The sequence below is a fragment of the Pristis pectinata genome, chromosome 5 (genome assembly GCF_009764475.1).
Source record: "Pristis pectinata isolate sPriPec2 chromosome 5, sPriPec2.1.pri, whole genome shotgun sequence".
Taxonomy (NCBI): domain Eukaryota; kingdom Metazoa; phylum Chordata; class Chondrichthyes; order Rhinopristiformes; family Pristidae; genus Pristis; species Pristis pectinata.
In genome coordinates this window covers 55,975,018-55,998,228 of record NC_067409.1, presented here as the reverse complement: position 1 = coordinate 55,998,228, position 23,211 = coordinate 55,975,018, and the positions used below count along the sequence as shown (strand labels likewise).

The 23,211-nt window shown below is 40.0% G+C and overlaps 1 protein-coding gene across 1 annotated transcript in view; it reads right to left on the bottom strand.

Annotated features, from left to right (window-relative positions):
- Window positions 1-5,188: 5,188 nt before the first annotated feature.
- vps50 (VPS50 EARP/GARPII complex subunit) overlaps window positions 5,189-23,211 on the bottom strand; it is a 127,901-nt gene continuing 109,878 nt past the window's right edge. The window contains exons 23-28 of the mRNA XM_052015828.1: window positions 18,728-18,876; window positions 12,967-13,063; window positions 12,623-12,781; window positions 12,266-12,387; window positions 6,168-6,357; window positions 5,189-5,915 (exon numbers count right to left, since the gene is read on the bottom strand). Of these exons, the coding sequence (XP_051871788.1) occupies window positions 5,796-5,915; window positions 6,168-6,357; window positions 12,266-12,387; window positions 12,623-12,781; window positions 12,967-13,063; window positions 18,728-18,876 (837 nt within the window). The 3' untranslated portion in view covers window positions 5,189-5,795. The remainder of the gene's footprint in view (window positions 5,916-6,167; window positions 6,358-12,265; window positions 12,388-12,622; window positions 12,782-12,966; window positions 13,064-18,727; window positions 18,877-23,211) is intronic.

The following is a 23,211-nucleotide window of genomic DNA, read 5'->3' as shown; positions in this document are numbered from 1 at the left end:
TTCCAATTTGGTTAAGATCTGTTAACTCAGAAGAGATTGTGGATTAAGTTTTGGGCCCTCCTGCTTTCTGTGGTTTATCCGAGTCACTGTTTCAGCATAATGAAGAGGACAAGAAGTCATACTTCCAGCTTAGAATGAACAGCAAGGGATCGCATGCAAACTTTACCTTAGTGTTTTGATAAAATAGGGAGAGAAGCAAACAATGAGTTGATATTTTTGATTGCTAACACCCACCCACCCCCTGCCCCCCCACAATTTCTATACAGATCTATTTTGCCTTTAAAGTGGCCTTAATTAAAAAGTTGTAAATTATTTAACTGGACCTTTACTTAAATAGATGAAGCTGAAAGCTAATCCAGGAAAGATATGCACACAAAGATGCGAGTTTAATAAATACAACTGAACCTTCATCCTGATTGAGTATTCTTAACAAAATGTTTTAGATTTGCTGTTAATACCAATCATTGTGTCGATCTTCTAGCTGCAACCTGCTAGGATCACAGATTGGAGAGAAATCAATTTATGGAACAAAAACAAAGACCATGGCTGTGTGAAAATTTAAATTCCCAATTCATCATTGATGGAATGGAATCATCTTAATCCTGTAATTATAAGTCATTGCAAATTAGTTTATATCCCATAGATCTGAATTAATCATTTTAAGAAAACACATATACCCCTGTTACTTGACTAAAATCTGACAATTCACCCCAGCTATTCAGATTTTAGACCAATATTTGAATAGCAATTAGAGGTTGGACAGAATTTTTCTTATGCAGTGTGGTTAGTCCTCTCAACTGGTCTTAATTAAGATTGTAAATGGAATTAAATCAATATAGCAAAGGAGTAAACTATTACAACCTAAGTAATCTTAAAGGAGGTTAACTCTCCAGATAGATATCATTTACACAAATGGGAAAGGTTCTTCAAAAATGAACACTTTTTCTACCAGTCAGAGAGAGTATGCCTCATTAAGTTTGCATGGTGGACTCTTGGAATCGAAAATCAACCATCACTGTCAATAAATAGACACCAACAATGGCAGCTCCTCTAGAGTTGATGAAGGATAAATTCTGAGCAGGATGTCCCACAGAGCATGGTAGTTATTAGCCTGTGAGCAGTTTGGAGAAAAAGGCTGCTATTTGGACAGCACAATCTCTCCATTTAAAATATAGCACTGATTCCCAGGTCTGTCTACTTCTGAACTGTGTTCCTATAAATATTGATATGGTGCAGCAGCTATTACTAAAGGCCCTGAAACCCCTACTGAAGCTGAAGCATCCATGCTGGTCTCTCCTGATCAGCATTGGACTTGTCTTCCACAGGGGACAAAGAACTACTTGGGAATAAATCTAATTGCCTAGATGGTACTCTTCATGGATGGGGAATTATTTTGTACAGAAATGAAATAATGAAATAGAATATATGGTATATAAATGAGAAACCTGATGTGAACAGAACAGATGGAAGCCTAAAATTATGGTGTAGGCCTTAACCTTTAGTTCTTTAAGCAATAACATACAAAAATTTCCAGATAACTCAAGTTGCTTCAGGGGAAGGCTTAAATTCAAATTGCAAACTTTTAAAGCAATTGTTCTCATTCATTCCTGCCAATGCACTCAGGCATGGGAACTACAGAATGTGTTTGGTAAAATGCAAAACAGATAATCAAAAAGAAAAATAGAGTGGAATTTTCAGGCTGAAGCCTCCAGTTATGTAAATACTAGTATAGTTGGTGGGTGCAGTGCAATCTTTCTGTGACATGGGCTCTTAACTTAAGATGGCTCATGTCAAGCTGTTAAGTTTCTTGCAGTACTACAGCCACGTCTTGTGTTCAGGAAGCCTGGCTGTTACTGCTTTGGTATTCACTTTCCATACCCACTGCCTCTGTGGCCTCCCTTCCTCACTGTGGGGCATGGCAACACCACTTCTAATGGTGTTCTTTGGTGCTATATCTGAGAAAGCATGTACTCTCTTCCTTGGCCTCTGAACTATCTTGAAACATTGCATAGTCATTGCACTCCAACCTTTGGAAGTGGGCAGATGAAGGCTCTATACACAGCTTCAGTTAGCATTTTAGTGCCAAGGACACACTTTTAAAGATGCAGTTTTAAAATGTGTGCTTCATTAGAAAGCTAGCATTTATTCCCCTTCCTACTTTACCCTTGAGATGGTGATCATGAGCTACCTTCCTGAAGAGCTGCAGTCCTTCTGGTCAAGCTATTCCCAAGTGTTTGTTGGGTAGGAAGGCCTAGTATTATGACCAAATGTTTCCAAGTGGCCATTTTAATACGTCAAGCAAAGTTCTAGCCTCTGTTATCAGCAATTTACCCCACAATTGCAAGCTAAAACCATACTTTCAATTTTTTTTTTGCACAGTGCATCCTAACCCTTCCCCCATAATGTCCCTTCAGGTTTTAAATAGTAGTTATATTAGATAATTCAAAAAAAATTACACGCTACCATTGATAGTAAGATTACGTCCCTTAGCATTCACAAAATGCTCTTGCATCCTAAAATGATTTGCAACATCCAAGGGGATTGATTTACTTTACTGACAGGAAGCAAGCCATTAATGCCCTACCACCTACACAAATAACAGGAGACCCCATTTGGAAAATCATAGCAGAAAATTTCGGCAAAAGCACGGTCAGACCCAAGACTGTCCTATGAACATTTTATCTAATTTGTACTCATGTATACAACTAAGCTGTTTAACAAGATACTTCACTGATATACAGTAATTCCATTGACATCACAACATTGCCTAAGGTGGTTCACACTAAAGTTAACAAATAAAATTGGCCACCAAACCCAAAATATTTCCCCCATAATAACCCTTCAGATTTTAAGTAATAGTTATAATTAGATAATTCAAAAAAATTACATGCTACAGTTGATAATAAGATTACATGCTCTGGCATTCACAAAAGGCTTTTCTTTTGCATCCTAAAATGATTTGCAACATCCAGGGGATGCTGACATCCAGGGCAAAATGACAAAAAAGCTTAATCAACAAGCTATATTTTAAGAAGAATCTTAAAGGGAATTCGGAGTTCAGGACCAAAGGAGTTTAATTCATTCCCACTAATATAACTTCAAAATTATAATACAAAAAACTGCTGGAGGAATTCAGAGACACAAGAGACTGTAGATGCTGGAGTCTGGAGCAACAAATCTGCTGGAGAAACCCAATGGGTCAAGCAGCGTCTGTGAAAGAAAAGGAATTGTTGATGGTTGGGGTTAAGACCTTGCATCAGGACTGAGAGTAGAGAGGGAAGATAGCTTATAATAAAAGAGAAAACGGGGAGGATTGAGACAGGGGCTGGTAGGTAATAGGTGTTTCAACAAAGGGAGAAGGACGATGGACAGAAGGAGCCAGGTGAGGCGAGTGGAAGACAGAGGCAGATGAGTGATGGGTGGTAGCAGACAGGGAAAGGGGAAAAAAAAAGCAGCAATGGAGCCAGATTGGGGAGGGGGGTGCAAGGTGGAGACAGAGGCTGGAGGGTGATAAGCGGTGACACAAAGTACTAGAACCTGATAAGAAGGTGATAATAGGAACCATTCAGGGACGGCAAATGGAAGCAGATGGGGGAAGGGAAATGGTAGGTGGATGGAACCAATTGTGTCTTCAAAATTATAATGGTGGTCATTTACTTTGATTAATTTAACAATGCTTAAAACATTTCTGCCCTGGGGTAACTAATTTTAAATTTGCCATGCTCATGGAACTAGTATGAACATTTAACAGACAGATCTGAATTTTGCAGGGCGGTCCTTCTGTCCAGAAACCCATTGCCCCTGATCACATGCACTTTCCCAAAGCAGATGTGCAGGGTTGATCTCGTTGGCCCTCTGTAACCTCAAGTCAGGCAGTGAGATCTGAATAGAGCCTGGGCCTCGGGCAGTGTAGCACAGAGGCGCCAGTATCTAGATGGGCTTTGGCAGAAGGCTGTGGGCAAAGCTATATCTACTGTCAGATTGCAACAACTTTTAAATGCTGTTCATATTCAGAGAAATTGAAAACTATTAAAATTGAATTAAAAAATTATGCAACATAATTAATTGAAAAAACACAAAAATACTTGTTCATAGCACACATTAAAATTATTAAACCATAGCAAAATAATTGAATGAAAATACCTTCCCCTCCTTATCAGCAGCTCTACAATCCACATCAAATTCTTCACCTCTGTCCCACACTAGTGGGAGTTGGGGTGATAAAAGGCAGATTCTGAGAAGCGATTTCCCAGTATGATGTTGAAGAAAGCCAGCAGTACTGAGCTAAACATTGGGCACCATGTAGAGAGCAGCAATGGAGCACAGTGACAGAGTCAGGCATCCAAATTAAGTAACAAACAAGTCCTAGACTTTCAATCTCAGAACTTAGGTCCAGGATATACATCAGTCAGCATGGATAAATACCAGCAGTTCCCTTCAAAATCAGTAGTCATAATCAACAAGATTCAGCCCTAAATGTTCTGAGTCATAGAGAGATACAGCACGGAAACAGGTCCTTTAGTCCAATGAGTTAGTGTGTGACCATCAACCACCCATTTACACCAATCCTATATTAATCCCATTTTTATTCTCCCCACATACTCAACAACCTCCCCCAGATCCTATCAGTCACTTACACACAAGAGGCAAATTACAATGTCCAATTAAGCTACCAACTATCTCACCTTTGGGATGTGGAAGGAAACTGGAGCACTCAAAAACCCTTGTGGACTCGGAGAATGTGTAAACTCTACACAGGAGGTCATGATTAAACCCGGGCTTCTAGCACTGAGACAGCAGCTCTACCAGCTGTGCCATTGTTGGAATTTCTTGGACAATGGATGAACACACAATAAGTAGTATGCAGTTAAATCATTTGAGTAAATGGCGAGCATAAGCTTTAGCAGAACTTTTACTGATTGCATCATCCTAATCTAAGCACCATATCAGTACATGGTACAAGTGTAAATTGAACAACAACTTATTTGTTGAAGGTAACTATGCAATAGTGTATTCCACAATGGCTTTATTGAAGAGGTCTGCTTTGTTTTACTTGAACCAGATGGATTTGCAGCATTTACTGCAAAATGAAAACTGTTCTTAAAATTAAATGCTGCTTCACAGACACAAGATACCTGCACAGCTATATGCCTGATAAGGCACTGATATAATGAGAGACAAGAATTCTCTAATTTTAGATTGTTTATTCGGTTACCAAACCATGATCAATTCCATTTCAACAAGAAACAAATTATTTTTTTTAAATTTTAGAACCGGAACAAATTGATGAGAATATACAGATTGTATTTTGTTACTTTACTTGCTGTAGCTCTACATGAAGCATAAACATCCTTCAGTTATCCATATTTACCCTTTACATACAGAAAAGTAGTTGCAAAATCAGTTTCAGTAGTTCATACCTTAACACTAATTAATATACAGTTTCATTGTGTTACAATATATAATCATTACATCCCATATTCTAATAGATAAAAATTTAAGGTTCCCCCACCAAATAATAACCATAACATTGAAAATAGCTTTCATATAGGCTCTAAAGACAGCATTACTGGGAATAATGTGTTGACTTACCAAGACCGGAACAAAAGCTGAACAATAACATACATTTGTCACTAGAACAGCATTTTCCAGTTCAGTTTTTTTTTGATCAGAAAACATGTAACATGCATCATAAATGCGTGTAACAGAAGAGAGCCATGATGTATTATTTTGGAGTGGAAATACTTATCCCTTTGCCATCCAGGACAACAACAATGCACAAACATTGATAAAGGCTATCTCTTAAGCCTATCTGGTTCGTCGATGGCTGCTATCAGCTTCTGCCGTGCTTTTTTATTGATGTGGGAGCCCAGACATACATTCACAAGGTTGGTTAACTGCTTCGTTGAATATTCCTGACAAAAGAAAGCACAAGGTGTTTGGAAAAAAAAATTACTCAGCTTTACAAAACAATTTCATGGAAGTCAAACGGAAAATGTGCTAACATGAAAGTTCAGCTGGCTGATATTTGAAATTTTAACAGATATATAAACATTTTGCAGGATGTGCAGTTACAATAAAAGATAATACTTGGCAGTTGTAAAAATATTTTTAGAGATATTCAAAAAGGTTTAAGCCTTTCCTCTGCAAACACCCACAACTCTTACCCTGTGTTCTTTGATCCACCTCTCCATATCATTTTCAGTCAGATAATAGGCTTTAATGTAGGTTTCCACAAACTCCTTATCAGGAATTGGTCTGATGTCAGTTAGTTTCTCTAGCTTCATTAAAAACTGCTGGAAATCCAACTGCATCAAGGCCCGTCCCTCATTACTGCATTTCTTCACATTAGCATAACTGTAGTAAAAAGAGATGGTCAACTCAGTAAACATGACAAATTAAAGATAACCAGTGAAAAGTATGTGAAATGTTAAGAAAAATCCAATTTCTTACAGCAAAGCATTCCAGAATGCAAGTATTTAAAAATCATGTAACAAAGAACTCTTCCAACAACTCTCAGAAAAAACGATATACAATTAAAGTCATATATAGGTCATCATAAAGGTTTAATTTGATGGAAATTTGGTGTTAAATATTAAGGATTGTTGATCATTATTTGTCAAACCTCTTCAGGAACTCATCTAGTGCATTTAACCTTCATCAAGGACTTTTGTCAACCCATATCTAATCCCACTATTTAAAGGAGAGAGAGAGAAAACAGGGATCTATAGACCAGTTGGTCTGACATAAGCAGATGGGTAAATCCAAGAGAGTGGTGACAGAGAACTAGGAAAATAAAAAAATAGCATTGGCCAGAGCCAACATGGATTCATGAAAAGGAAATCAGAATCAGAGCATGGAAACAGGCCCTTCGGCCCAATTCATCCATGCCGACTGTAATGCCCAGTGAGCTAGTCCCATCTGCCTGCGTTTGGCCCATAGCCCTCTAAACCTCTCCTATCCATGTACTTATCTAGGTGGATTTTAAATGTTGCTAATGTGCCTGCTTCAACCACTATTTCTGGCAGCTCATTCCAAATATGCGCCACCCTTTGTGTGAAAAAGTCGCCCCTGATGTCCCTTTTAAATCTCTCACCTCTGATCTTAAATCTATGTCCTCTTGTTTTTAGCACCCCCTCCCTGGGAAAAAGATAGTGTGTTTTCACTGTGTCTCTGCCCTTCATGATCTTAGATATCTCTATCAGATCATCCCTCAATCTTCTATGCTCCAGGGAATAAAATCCTAGTCTATGCAAACTCTACTTGTAACTCAGGCCCCCCAAGTCCAGGCAACATCCTGATAAATCTTTTCTGCACTCTTTATAATTTAATAACATCTTTCCTATAATAGTGTGACCAAAATTGTACACAATACTCCAAGTGCGGCCTCACCAACGTCTTATACAACTGCAACACAACTTCCCAACTCTTATACTCAGTGCCCTTGACTGATGAAGGCCAGCGTGCCAAACGCCTTCTTCACCCTGTCTACCTGTGATGCTGCTTTTAACGAACTATGCACTTGTGCTCCTAGGTCCCTCTGTTCTACACTCCCCAGAGCCCTAACATTCACTGTACAAGTCCTACCCTGGTTTGATCTCCCAAAATGCAAAATCACATTTATCTGGATTGAAAGCTATTTGCTAATCCTCAGACTACATACCCAGCTGATCAAGATTCCCCTGTAATTTTTTTTATAACCATCTACACCGTCTACCACACCACCTATTTTAGTATCATCCACAAACTTACTAACCATGCCTTGTACATTCACATCCAAATCTTTTATATAAGTTACAAACAATAAAAGGTCCCAGCACCAATGCCTGTGATATACCACTAGACACAGGCCTCCAGTCTGAGAAAGAACCCTCGATCATCACCCTCTGCTTCCTACCATTGAGCCAATTATGAATCCAATCTGCCATCTCTCCCTAGATCCCATGTGATTTAAACTTACAGACAAGCCTCCTATGACAGACCTTGTCAAAGGCCTTGCTGAAGTCCATGTAGACAACATCCACTGCCCTACCCTCATCTACCCTCTTGGTTACTTTCTTGAAGAACTCCAAGAGATTTATCAGACACGTCTTTCCATACACAAAACTGTGCTGACTGTCCCGAATCAGACCCTGTCTGCCTACATGTTGATGGATCCCTCAGAATCCCCTCTAGCAATTTACCCACCACCGATGTCAGACTCACTGGCCTGTAGTTTCCTGGTTTGTGTTTGCTACCCTTTTTAAACAAAGGTACCACATTAGCCACTCTCCAGTGGATAGAGATGAAGCAAAAATCTCTGCAAGGGCCTCTGCAATTTCTTCACTAGCTTCCCACTAGGTCCAAGAATGTACTAGATCAGGGTCTGGGGATTTATCCACCTTAATGCACTAAGGCCTCCAGTACCTCCTCCCTGCTAATTCATATGTGGCCCAAAACATCACCACTCATTTCCCTCATTAAAAATCTTACTCATTTCCTTTGGTTCCACACACAGTCAGCCATGCTGATCTTTAAGGAGACCTATTCTCTCCTTAGCCACCCTTTTACTCTTAATATACCTGTAGAATCTCTTGGGTTTTTGCTTCACCTTGCCTGCCAGATCTTTCTTGTATCTTCTTTTTGCCCTCCTAATTTCCCTCTTAGTGCATTCCTACACTTCTTGTAGTTAAGAGATTCTCAAGTTTCCAATTGCTAATGCGCAGTGTATGCCTCCCTCTTTTTCTTAACCAGAGCCTCAATATCTCTCGTCAACCAGGGTTCCCAAAACCTGCCAGTCTTGCACTTCACCCAAACAGGAACATGCAGGTCCTGAGTCTTGACATCACACTTTTAAAGGCCTCCCACTTGGCAGATGCTCCTTTCCCTGCAAACAATCTCACCCAATCAACCTGCCTAATGGCTCCAAAATTTGCTCTGCCCAGTTCAGGACCTTAACCTGCAAACCGATCATATACTTCTCCATAACTACTTTAAACCTAATAGAATTATGGTCACTGGGCCCAAAGTGCTCACCGACAGACACTTCTGCCACTTGCCCTACCTCATTTCCCAGGAGGAGATCCAGCGTTGCACCCTCTCTAGTAGTTCCCTCTATGTATTGATAAAGAAAGCTTCCATGGACACATTTCACAAGTTCCACTCCGTCCAAGCCTTTTATACTTTGTTTGGCCCAGTCAATATTAAGGAAGTTAAAATCTCCCACTAATACTACCCTATTATGTTTACAACTTGCTGCAATCACTCTACATTTTTGCTCCTCCAATTCCTGTTGACTACTGGGGGGCCTATAATACAATCCCATCAGAGTGTCCATCCCCTTCTTGTTTCTAAGTCCTATCTACCCATATGGCCTCACTGGGTGATCTCCCAAGAATATCTTCTCTAAGGACGCTTGTTATGTCTTGTCATCAAGAGGGCAACTCCCCCTCCTTTCTTACCTGTACCTCTGTCACGCCTGTAGCATCTGTATCCTAGAACATTGAGCTACCAGTCCTATCCTTCCCTCAGCCATGTTTCTGTTATGGCTATGATATCCCAGTTCCCAGAGCCAATCCATGCCCTAAGTTCATCCACCTTACCTGTCAAGCCACTTGCATTGAAATAAATGTGGTTTAAACCAATGCTCTTTCCTCTCCCTTTACTGTGCTGCTGTCCATACTAACTACTAAATTTGCTCTCATTGGCTCCAGTATTATCTCCCATTTTCTCACCAGTCACTCCGCTGCTCAGGGCCCCAAGCCCCTTCCACTCTAGTTTAAACATTCCTGAGTAGCACTAGCAAATCTCCCAGCCAGGATATCTGTCCCCCTCCAGTTCAGGTGTAACCCATCTCTCTTGTAGAGGTCACCCCTACCATGTCTGAAAAGACTGAATTTTTAAAAGGTTGTAAATAGCAGAATAATCAAGGACAAATCAGGTGATGAGGAATATATGGAATTTCATAAGGCCTTGGATAAGGTGCCATTCAAAACATTACTATACAAAATTTAAGCACATAGTCTTGGGAGTAATATACTGATATGGAGTGAGGATAAATTGATGGGCAGAAAACAGATTAGAAACAAAACAAGTTATTTTCGGTTTGGGAGGCTGAGATTAGTTGGATTTTGCAGAGATTGGAATCCCAGCTGTTCGCAGTATATATTAATGATTTGGATGAGGACAAGAAATGTAATGTAATCAAATTTGTGATAAAACAAAGTTGGGAGGCGGCATGGGCCATGGAGGAGATTGTAGAGGTGCTTCAGGAGGACAGAAAGAGGTTAAAGTAAATGGCAGATGAAACAAAAGGTTTAAAAAAAAAGAGGTCATCCACTTTGGTAGAAAAATCAGGGGCACAGATTTAAAGTGCTTGGTAGAAAGGTTCGCGTCATAGGGCACAGAAAAAGGCCCTTTAGACTAACGTGTCCATGCCAAACATTAAATACTAATCTCATTCACCAGCCCTTGATCTGTAGCCAACTGTGCTTTGGTTCATCCAAATTTTGTTCGCTCAAATGAGTCTTAAAAGGTATGAGAGCACCCATCTCCACCACCTTCTCAGGCAGTGTGTTGAGAATTGCAAAAAAATTCTTCCTCAGATCCCCTCTAAACCTTTTACGTTTCACCTTAAGCTTAGGCCTTCTGGCCTTGGACGCCTCTACCATGGGAAAAATGTTCCTTACTACCTACCCTCTCTCTCATAATTTTGTATAACTCTATCAGGAACCCCTCAGCCTCCACTGCTCCAAAGAAAACAAACTGATCCTATCCAGTCTCTCCTCATAACTGTAACATCCCACCCCAGACACCATCTGGTGAATTTCCTCTGCACCCTCTCCTGTGCAATCATGTCCTTCCTATAAAGTGGCAACCAGACCCACACACAATATTCCAGCTGTGGCCTAACCAATGTTTTTTTTTAAAGTTGTACTAAGACCTCCCTGCTCTTATTGTCTATGCAAGCCTTCATCATCACCCAATCTACCTTTGTTGCCGCCTTCAGAAATCTTTGGACTTGTGCACCGAGGTCCCTTAGTTCCTTAATACTTGCTAGGGCCCTACCATTCATGGTATATTTCCCACAAGGCATGATCTCACACTTATCAGGATTAAATTCCTTCTGCCATTGTCCTGTCCAATTTACCAACTGATCAATATCACTGTCAGCTAAGACTACCCTATCTACACCAATACCAATTTTTGTGTCATCTGCAAACTCACTAATTGTACCTCCTACATTCACATCTAAGTTGTCGACGTATATAACAAACAGCAAGGATTCCAGCACTGATCCTGTGGTTCAATGCTGGTGATAGGTTTCCAATCACAAAAGCAAACCTCCATCGTCACCATCTGTCTCCTAATACCAAGTCAATCTTGGATCTAATTTGCCAACTTGCTTTGGATCCCATAGACTCCAACTGTCTGGACCTCGTCAAAGGGCTTACTGATCCATGTAAATCACATCATCCACATATTAAGTTATCTCCTGAAAAATCTCACTTAAATTAGACAGGATCTTTCACCAACAAATCCGTGCTCACTGTCCCTGCCTTTCCAAGGGTAGTTTAATCATGTTTCTTTGTAATGAAAGAGTCATGACCTACAGATCAAGTGTTGTAAGGTGGTATTTGACTAGGCAGCCCTTCTTTGACAAGCAGTGAGAAATGGGGCTCAATAATGCCCTACCACCACCCCCTTATGTATCACAAATGTTCTATGATTTAAAACACCATAGAAATTTCAATGGAGTAAATCATATGAAATATATTTCCATTGCTTACCACATTTGCCAGATGTGGCTCAGAAGGAATATTATAAGTTTAACTTGCACATTAGAACTCAAGCACATAATCTCAAACAATAGTTCAGAGCAATGCAGAGACAAATGCTTCACTGCAGCAGGTGCCAATATTAGAATACCAAGTCTCTACCTGCCCTCTTATCACTCAACCAACATTACAAACTGCTGTTGGCTATTTACCTTGCTACTGTTCATGGGACCTACTGTGGTTGAAAGGATTGCAGCATTGCCTCACCCGATGAAGGGTTTTGGACTTGAAATGTTAACTATTTCTCTTTCCACAGATGCTGTCTAGCCTGCTGAGCTTTTCCATCATTTTCTCACCAGAGAAATGGTGGAAATGATGGAAAACAGCTATGGATGCCATCCCTTTGAAGGTTCATTTGACCTCCCAAAACTATCAGGTGCTCAATTCAATTCTTGTAGAAACAGAAGACATTTTGTAATTCAGGAAATAATCAACTAAAATTAACTCACCCTTCCACTATAGTTCTGTTTGCCAGCCGGATACAATGCTCCCAAAGGACATTGGACACTTGGAATGGTATACGCACCCTTTTGGAAACTTCAGACAACTTTTTATGGAAATGTTCAAACTCCTACAGTAACATTTGTTAGAATCAAACACAAGGACATTCTAGTTCAATATATCTGAATATTAACATCTTGCACTTTCATAACACATTTGCTTCTCAGTTCCAAGGGATATAGCAGAGGAAAAAACCCTTTCTGCAAACAAACTCCAATATGCTGTGAAATTATTTTATTAACTTGATAACTATTTGATAGATTGTAATACATTGCATTTGTGACCATTTCCATTCTTGCAATTACCTTGAGAAGAGTATCAATGTACACATTGTGTTGTGACATAATTTCTTTAATATCCCATTTCACACTAGCCATAAGGTGCAACATCTGTTCATAATCGATCGCTTTAGCAGCCACAATCCAGTAAATTGGTTTGCGCAGCTCACTGGCAGTTGAAACAGTCTATTTGTTATCAGATAGGAAGAGAAAACACAGAAAGGATTAAACATCAACCATGAGAAAACAAAGCAAATCGACAACTAGAAGTAATTTTATTTTAGAAGCAGGTATTTAAAAATTAATCATTTAAATTCTTTTCTACATCATAACTATGGGAATGTATTACGTTTGAAAAATTCAGGTCTGACCTGTGAATAAAACTGCTGCAAAAAAGGCTTCTTGGCTGAAGGCATCATGGCATCAAGATGAGGTTGCAAACAATCAAATTGATCAGCCAGAAACACCCTGGAAAATACAGATATTTAAGACCATTTATCCTTTGGCAATTATTGTCAGCACTGTAAAAACATAGTCAATTCTCATCCAAAAGAATTTCAATAAACCAAAGAAGTGGAAAAGTCAGTTCTATCTGAGAATCCTGGAAAAGTATATCTATAAACCACAGCTTTATACTGTGAATTCATCTTTCCATTTGTTGCAAAGGAAACTGACCTTAAACAGAAGTTTGTAATCATTCTTGAAATGATTTTCACTTCACTTCACTTTTTGCATAACTACCACACATTGTCCTACAGATAGCCATTACTACTGTGTATCCAAAGTTTAATTGTTTCCTTAGTGTTTTTGGGGAGAATTTAAAACAAGATTGGCAGAGGGATGGATATCCAACAGCCTTTTTGGAAGGGACATAGTCAAAGATGGAGATTGGTAAGCGAGTTTGGGAAGTCTTGATTAAAAAGCAATAAAGGAGTTTGTCTGTCCTTAATGGAATATGCTTCGCTGCAGACCACTTTGATCACTTTTGTGCTACAATGGACTTTTTTTTTGTTCCAATTGTGTTCTTTCTTGTAAGAATTATGTATAATTTATGTTTATTTTGTGGATGCTGCTTATCTGATGCTATGTGCCTGTGATGCTGCTGCAAGTAAGTTTTTCATTGCACCTGTGCATACATGTACTTGTGCATATGACAATAAACTTGACTTTGAATTTGACAGAATCTATGCATTAACAGAAAGGGCAGAAAACAAGTATAATATTGTATACATGGCATGCTCAGCAAAAGCAAAAGGATGATTCTGTACTTAGTTCTAGGAAACAAAGCTGGGTAGATCGGAGGAGCTTTATTGGGAGAGTGGAAATAAAAAACAGAAAATGCTGGCAACACTGAGAGAAAAAAAAGCAGAGCTCGTGCTTCAATCCTTTCATCAGGCTTTTGCTGAAGTGTCATTGACCTGAAATGTTAACTGTTTGTGTCTCCACAGATGCTGCCTGATCTGCTGAGTATCCTGAGCAATCTGTTTTTAATTTGTATTCTCAGCATCTGGAACTTTTTGCTTTTTTAGTGAGAGCACACTTTGGTGGTAGGTCCCAAGATTTAATTAGATTTAGTATAATTCTAATTTCTTTCTTCGGCTGCCCTTCAGTATCAACAATGATTGACATCCATTCCTCAGAGTAAAGTCTGAGGTGGATAAATTAATCCTGTGGAGGATCATGCAGAGACTGGATAGGTGGTCCTTGGCAAGGTGAGGTGGGCAACTTGTTGTGATATTGTGTGGTTGCTTTGCTGTTCGCTTGGGCTTAGTGAGCTCCCAGTGTGGAAAATACAATGTGGTCAGCAACCCTCCCAGATGAATCTCCTTCATTTTGAAGGGTCATGGGCCAAGGATTCCTGTACGGGTCAGGATGTTACTTTTTTTAAAAAAAAAACAGAGGTTCTTGAAGCATTTCCTATATCTTTTAAGAAGCCTCTTGCTATAAACAGAGGCTACATTTGTTTTGGTGAATTCGATCAGGTATGTGGACAATGTGGCCCCAAGTAGAGGAGATAGCTGAGTGTGATCAGAGCCTGGATGCTCTGGGGATATTGGTCAAGGACAAGGTGCTGACACTGCTTCATTCCATCAAACTAATGGAGACTTTTGCTGATACAGCATTTGTCATACTTCTTCAGTACTTTTAGATGACAGGTGAAGGATCTATTAGTGGGTGAGCATTTGGGGGACAGTGACCATTGCTCCATAACCTTTAAAATTGTCATGGACAGGGACAGGTGCAGAGAGGACAAGAGGATTTTTAATTGGGGAAGGGTGAACTATGAGGCTATAAGGAGAGAACTTGGGAGTGTAAATTTGGGATGTCCTTTTTGAAGGAAATGTACCATGGAGATGTGGTCGATGTTCAGGGATCTTATGCAGGATGTTAAGGATAAATAGTCCCGGTGAGGCAGAGAAGGAATGGCAGGGTGAAGGAACCGTGGGTGACGAGAGAGGTGGAACGACTTGTTAGGGAGAAGAAGGTAGCATACATGAGGTATAAGCAGCAAGGTTCAGACAGGGCCCGTGAGGAATATAGGGTAGCGAGGAAGGAACTTAAGAAAGGGCTGAGGAGAGCTGAAAAGGCGTTGGCTAGTAGGGTTAAGGAAAATCCCAAGGCCTTTTTCAATTACGTGAAGGGTAGGAGGATGGCTAGGGTAAAGGTAGGTCCAATTAAGGACGAAGGTGGGAGAATTGCCTGGAAGCGGCGGAAGTGGGAGAAGTTCTCAATGAGTACTTCTCTTCGGTATTCACCAGGGAGAGGGGTCTTGATGACGCGGAAGGGAGTGCTGGTAGGGGTAATGTTCTCGAGGTTGTAGATATCAAGAGAGAGGATGTGTTGAAGTTGTTAAATAATATTAAGACAGATAAATCTCTGGGGCCTGACGGGATTTTCCCAGGCTGCTTCGAGAGGCTAGGGAGGAGATTGTTGAACCGCTGGTAAGGATCTTTGAGTCCTCGTTGTCCACGGGGATGGTGCCAGAGGATTGGAGGGTTGTGAATGTTGTCCCCTTGTTCAAAAAAAGGTAATAGGGATAGGCCAGGGAATTATAGACCGGTGAGTCTCACGTCTGTGGTGGGTAAGCTGTTAGAAAGGATTCTAAGGGATAGGATTTATGAACACCTAGAGAATCATGGACTGATTAGGGACAGCCAGCATGGCTTTGTGAAGGGAAGATCTTGCCTCACAAGCCTGATAGAGTTCTTTGAGGAGGTGACCAGGAAGATTGATGAGGGCAGTGCGGTGGATGTGGTTTACATGGATTTTAGTAAGGCGTTTGATAAGGTTCCTCATGGTAGGCTTTTTCAGAAGGTCAGAGGCCAAGGGATCCAAGGAAGCTTGGCTGTGTGGATTAGGAATTGGCTTGCATGTAGAAAGCAGAGGGTTGTGGTGGAAGGAGTGCCCTCGGATTGGAAGGCGGTGACTAGTGGTGTCCCGCAGGGATCGGTTCTGGGACCTCTACTTTTTGTGATATTTATAGATGACTTAGATGAGGGGGTGGAGGGCTGGGTTAGTAAGTTTGCAGACGACACTAAGATCGGCGGTGTTGTGGATAGTGTGGAGGGCTGTCAGAGCTTACAGAGAGATATTGATAGGATGCAGAGCTGGGCTGACAAGTGGCAGATGGAGTTCAATCCGGAGAAGTGTGAGGTGGTACACTTTGGAAGGACAAACTCCAGGGCAGAGTACTGGGTGAATGTCAAGGTACTTGGCAGTGTGGAGGAGCAGAGGGATCTGGGGGTTCATATTCACAGTTCATTGAAAGTTGCCTCACAGGTGGAAAGAACAGTTAAGAAGGCCAATGGGATGTTGGCTTTCATAAATCACGGGATTGAGTTTAAGAGCCGCGAGGTGATGATGCAGCTTTACAAAACTCTAGTTAGGCCACACTTAGAGTACTGCGTTCAGTTCTGGTCGCCTCATTATAGGAAGGATGTGGAGGCGTTGGAGAGGGTGCAGAGGAGATTTACCAGGATGCTGCCTGGATTAGAGAGTATTGAATATGAGGAGAGGCTTAAGGTGCTAGGGCTTTATTCACTGGAAGGGAGGAGGATGAGAGGAGACATGATAGACGTATATAAAATATCGAGAGGAATAGATAGAGTAGACAGTTAGCGCCTCCTTCCCAGGGCACCAATGCTCAAGGCGAGAGGGCATGGCTTTAAGGTTACGGGTGGGAGGTTCAGGGGAGATGTCAGGGGGAGGTTTTTCACCCAGAGAGTGGTTGGTGCATGGAATGCACTGCCTGGGGTGGTGGTGGAGGCAGATACATTGGACAGGTTCAAGAGCTTGTTGGATAGGCATATGGAGGAGTGTGGGATGGGGGGATATGCGGGAGGAAGGGGTTAGGTAGTGTAAGGGTGGTTTGATGGATGGCACAACATGGTGGGCCGAAGGGCCTGTTTTGTGCTGTATGGTTCTATGGTTCCATGGTACTTAGATTTCCCATGATGCCAAAACATACACTAAGCATACATCACCAATGCCCAACAGATCATTAAGCTTGGTAGCATGTCAAAAGCTTGGCATAGTTACAAAAAACAAAAATACCTGGACTAAAAATTCTCTATTTAGATCAGTTTACTAGGTTTACACATAATTTAGTTGAAAAAGCTACATGAATATAATTCAGTGTGAGAGCAGGCAGAAGCAGCTAAAGGTGGTACAAGATGAGGTTCAGACCAATTTTTTTTTGTACTAAGAAAAAGGATGCAACTCAAATTCAGATCCCAACTGGGTGCAGAGGTTCATACACGGTAAGATAACATAAAAATGACTTTACTGTGAGCACAATATCATAAAAGGCTGAGAGGAGGATAAAAGTGAAGAGATAAAATTAGAAAAGAAAATTGGAAATGCAAAGAGAAAATAAGGAAAATAAATCTGACAAATTTGACAAATAAATCTGAAGAAAACCCAAAGATGTTGCATGACTACATATAAAAAAAATAAAGAGAAAATCAAGAAATGATAGGAGACTGGCATACATTGGGATTGGAAAACATAGGCTTGGTTCTAAATGAATGCAATTTGGCTGTCTTCACAGGCAGACACCATAATGTAGTAGTAAGAATGGAGATTTTATTTTACTTGCTGAGGCAATAAAATGCAGGAAGTTTCAACAAGAACTGTACCCAACACTAACTAGGCTACTACAAGGCTACCATGTACATTTCTGGTCACCACACTACAAGAAACACACACAACATGCTGGAGGAACTCAGCAGGTCAGGCAGCATCTATGGAGGGAAATAAACAGTCGACGTTTCAGGTCGAGACCCTGATGAAGAAAGATGTGATAAGCACAAGAGAAGCTGCACAGCCTTGAGATGTTCCCAGGGATGGGGAAGTTTGCTTATGAAGAAAAATTAGATAAGCCGGGGCTTTTTTGGAAGTGGACATTGAAGAAACTTTTATTTAGGAGCTAGAAAAGGAAAAATCACAGCAAATAAGTCACTAACTATTGGATATAGATTTGAAGTAATAGGTAAAAGAATTAATGCTTGGAACTCTCCGATTAAAACAGTTGATGAGGCAGAAACTCTCATCATATTTACTTAGTACCTGGATAAGCATTTACAAAACTATGAAGAGCTGGAAAGGGGCATAATTTTAATTGTTCTTTTTATAGCAGTCGATATATGAATGGGTTTCTCCTGTGAATGGAACCTATGTTATTCTATGTCAGTTATAGTAAAATTAGATGTTCACCAATACTTCAAAATTAAACCTGTTAATTCATCTCATTTTGTGCTTAATTACAAAAATCCCATAAGTATTATTTTTCATTACTTCTTAAAAATTGAAGAGTTATGAATAAAGAAGCACCTTCCTAAATAATTACATTTCTGCCACAAGGTATTGCTGCATCAGTTTCAGAAACAACTTTTAACATGAATTTCACAGCTGCTTGAAAAGAAGGAATACTATTTGGGAAATGAATAGGAGAGGAATTAAATTGTGTGAATAAAACATGAAAATTCAATTATCTGTGAGAAATATATGACATTCGATGAAAAATAACTTGGATATAATTTGAATTTCCAGATATTATTCAGCTTTTCACTGAAAATATTCAAATAAGAATGATAACTTTAATCCTTCAGCAAATTATGACAAGTAACTTACAAAGATTCTGTAGCCACCACCCTTTCTGCAAGACCATATAATGTTTCAGTAGAATTTAAAACGACAAGGTGACTGAGGTGTGGGCTTGGAACCTTTTCTTTTCTCTCCTCCGTAGCTATCAAGGAGCCAGAAGTTTCAGATGGTGCCTCCTATAAAAAAAATAAAATGCACAATTGCTGATACAGTTATATTTATATAATGACCCTCACACAAAAATGATGAATCAAAGATCTGAATAAGCAAACAAGTTGGTTACTTCAAACCTGCTCTGCCATTCATCAATCAAGGCTGACCTTCTACCTCAGCAGCATTTACCTGCAACACCTCCAAATTCTTTGATACCCTTTATATCCAGATATCTATCAATCTTTGTTTTAAATGAACTCAGCAAAGGAGCCTCCACTGTCCTCCATGGCCACCAACTCCAAAGCTTACCACCCTCTGACTGAAGATATTTCTCCTTAACCCAGTTCTAAAGTCTGCCCCTTATTTGGAGATCGTAACCCCAGTGTTCAGCCTGTCAAGCCCTGTAAGAATTTTTGCAAGTTTCAATGTGATCTTCTCTCGTTCTTCTAAACTTGAGAATACAATCCTAGCCTACTCATTCTCTCCTCATACAGTATATCTGCCATCTATGGAACCAGTATAGTAAATCTTTGCTGCAGGCCCTCTATAGTAGCTACTTCCTTTCTTGAGTAAGGAGACCTAAACTGTATGCTAAATTCCAGGTGCAGTTTCACCAAGGCCCTATAAACTGCAGGAAGGCTTCCTTACTCCTGTATTCAAATCCTCTAGTAATAAAGTCAAAATGTTACACTGCATATTGGCTTTCAGTGACATCAATATCACCTAATCTCTCACCATTCAAGAAATATTCTGCCTCTGTTTTTGCTTCATGTTTTCCCACATTATATTCCATTTGCCCTGTTCTCACCCACTCACTCAGCTTATATGCATCTCCTTGAAACCTTTTTATACGCTCTTCCCTCCTCACAATTCCACCTAGTTTTGTATCATTAGCAAACTTGGAAATATTATACTTGGTCTTCTCAGCCAAGTGAGAGATTGTGAACAGCAGGGGGCCAAATGCCGATCCCTGCAGTACCCTAATTACAATCTGCCTTCTGTTTGATAACCAGTTTTCAATCCATTTCGGTTTATTTCCCCCCTAATTTTATGTGCTCCAACCTTGTTGACTAACCTGTATAAGACTTTATTAAAAACCTCCTGAAAATCTAAATGCATCCAAACCCACTGGTTCCCCTATTTGTCACATGCTCAACAAATTCCTGCAAGTAAGTCAAACCTACTTTTCTTTCTGTAAATCCGTGGCGACTCTGCTCAATTATTCAAGGTATTTTGTTAATTTATCCTTAATTTTAAATTTCAGCATTTTCCCTTCTAATGACATTTTTTCTGTCCTTAGTTATACAGGCATATACTCATACAGCACAGAAACAGGCCCTTCAGCCCAACTGGTCCATGCTGACCAAGATGCCCCATTGAAGCTGGTCCCATTTGCCAGCGTTTGGCTCATAACCTTCTAAACCTTTCCAATCCACATACCTGTCCAACTGTCTTTTAAAGGTTATTATTGAACCTGCCTCAACCACTTCCTCTGACAGCTCATTCCACATAGATACCACCCTTTCTGTAAAAAAGTTGCCCCTGAAGATCCTCTTAAATCTTTTGCTTCTCACCTTAAATCTATGCCCTCTAGTTCTTGATACACCAACTCTGGGAAAAAGATTGAGTGAATTCACCCTATGTATGCCACTGATGATATTATATACCTCTATAAGATCACCTCTCCTACGCTCCGAATAAAAGTCCCAGCACGTCAAGCCTCTCCCTATAACTCAGTTTCTCAAATCCTGGCAGCATCCTTGTAAATCTTTTCTGCACTCTTTCCAGTTTAATAACATCTTTCAGAGTGACCATAATTAAACACAATACTTCAAGTGCGGCCTGTACGACTGCACCATGACCTCCCAACTTTTATACTCAATGCCCTGACTTGAGGCCAGTTTGTCAAAACCTTTTTTCACCACCCTGTCTACTTGCGACTCCACTTTCAGTGAAACATGTCCATGTACTCCAAATTCCCAGGTTTTTCTTTGCTGCCCTTCTTAAATATAGACAAAACATTTGATACCCTCCAGTCTACTGGCACCTCACACATAGCTAACGATGATGCAAATATCTCCACCAAGGCTCCTGCAATTTTTTCTCAAGCCTCCCACAGTGTTTTTGGATATATCTGGTCAGGCCCTGGAGATTTGTCTACCTTCATACCTTTTAAGGCATCCAACACCTCTTCTACTGTAATGCAGACTATCCCCAAAACCTCCCCATTTACTTTTCCTAGTTCCGAAATCTTCACATCTTCTCCACGGTAAAAACAGAAGAGAAATATCTGTTGAGGACCTTGCCCATCTCCTATGGCTCCACACATTGGTGTCCCCTTTGGTCTTTGAGGGGCCCTATTGTCTCTCTAGTTAGTTTTTTTCCCTAAATACATCATAGGTCTTTGGCCTTTGATAAGTCCTTCTGTTCTTAAATACCAGGATCACATGTGGTATCCTCCAATCCACAGGAACAATTCTAGAATCTACAGAATTTTAGATGATAACCAGAGCACTCACCACCTCTAAAGCAACCTCGTAAAACTCTGGGATGTAGATAATCAGTCCTTCTTTCAAGCTCAAGAATTTCTACAGCACTACTTCTTTCTTACAAAAACTATTGCCTTCAGTTTCATTAGACATTTTCATTAGACCCTTGGTTCTCTAATATTTCCAAGTCCATCTAAGTGCTTAAAGGTCGACAATGATCTCTTTGTGCACTGTAGGAGGGTTGGATTTAGATTCCTGAACCTTGGAAAACAGTTCTGGGAGATGAAATCAATACGAACTAAATGTGGAATACCTCAATATTATAATGAGGAGTTTTTTTTATTATTGTAATATATGAACTAGCTGAGCAAAGGGATGGGAACTTTAAGAGCAGATTCATAAGGGAGAAAAGGAAAGCTAGAAATAGAACATAGAACAATTACAGCACAATCCAGGCCCTTCGACCCACAAAGCTGTGCTATACCCTGTTGAAATGAAGAATAAAAAATAAGTACACAGGAGTAGGCCATCTGGCTCCCAGCTGATTGCATCTTCAACTCCAGTTTCCTGCCTGTTCTTAGAACACTCAATTCTCCTAAATTCCAATAATCTATCACAATCTTGTGTCACATTCAAAGCTCTCTGGGGTACAGTGTTCCAAAGATTCACTACCCTCAAGGAAGGAATTTCTCTTCATCTCCATCTTATCAGATAACCTCTTCATTCGGTCTAGTGATCCTTCTCTAAACTTTTTCTAATTCATAAATGGGGAGGTCTGGTCTGACTAACGTCCGGCATAGTTCTAGCAAGACTACATTTGAACTTTATACCCTTGCAATAACCTGCCTAGTATACCATTGGAAGTGTACTGCAGCCCTTTAAACTGTTAAATGGAAAATAGAGCAAATTAAGAGGTAAATTTCTGAGAAGTAAAAAAAATAAGAACAATTATGAATTTTAACTACCCATTGTTAAATAAATCAATTTAATTGCTTAGAGGACATGGAATTCTTAAAATACATCAGGAGCAGCAACATCAACTGGAGGGGGCTGGGGTAGCAGAGACTTTGTTTCAGGGCATGATGGGGTCATCAATGCTTTTTGGTGGTTGTGAGCATACCACTTTTACTAAACTAAGATGTGACCTGGTAAAAAGTATGCCATGAACAGATTAGTGGGAGGCATGAAAGGAAAAGAGGATTCAGACAAATGATATCACAATAGATAAAGAGTGGGACTTCTAAATCTTGATTTCTCTGGATACCAAGTACCCACAATAGATGGGAGTTGGAAAGTGGCATTAGCCTGGATAGTATTTTCAGCCAGCACACACAATAGGTTGAATGGCCTCCTTCTGTGTTACAGATGTCTGTGACTTTCATTTTTTTGCTTCATATAAAATAAATACCAATAAAATGAACCCTAGCTAGAAGCTGGGAATTATCCTTTGTTTGGTGATGACCATGCCAGGGGTTATTTAACATTTTTAGAAAGCTTAGAGGTCAGAAGCTATTACTTCCCTATTGTGTTCTTTAACTATATTGCAACAATATACGAAAATATTTCTAAATCACTGCATTCCAAAATAAGTAGAACCAGGTGTATGCAATTATTAAGTACAAAGTGCACAACACAACTTGTACTATTTTAAGAATATTCTTGTTTCCTTTGTGGCCATTCTAAAACTGACAATGACTTAATGGGGAATAAACATCACCTGTCTACCACATCTACTTCTAGTTATACAACTTGTCTAAACAAAAAAGGAGGTCTCGACAAGAACAGCACTCTTCTTTGACAGCAATGTTCACTTACTGGTGCAAACCTGTCAAAACAAATTCTGAACAATTTAGGCAGAGTGCATATGGA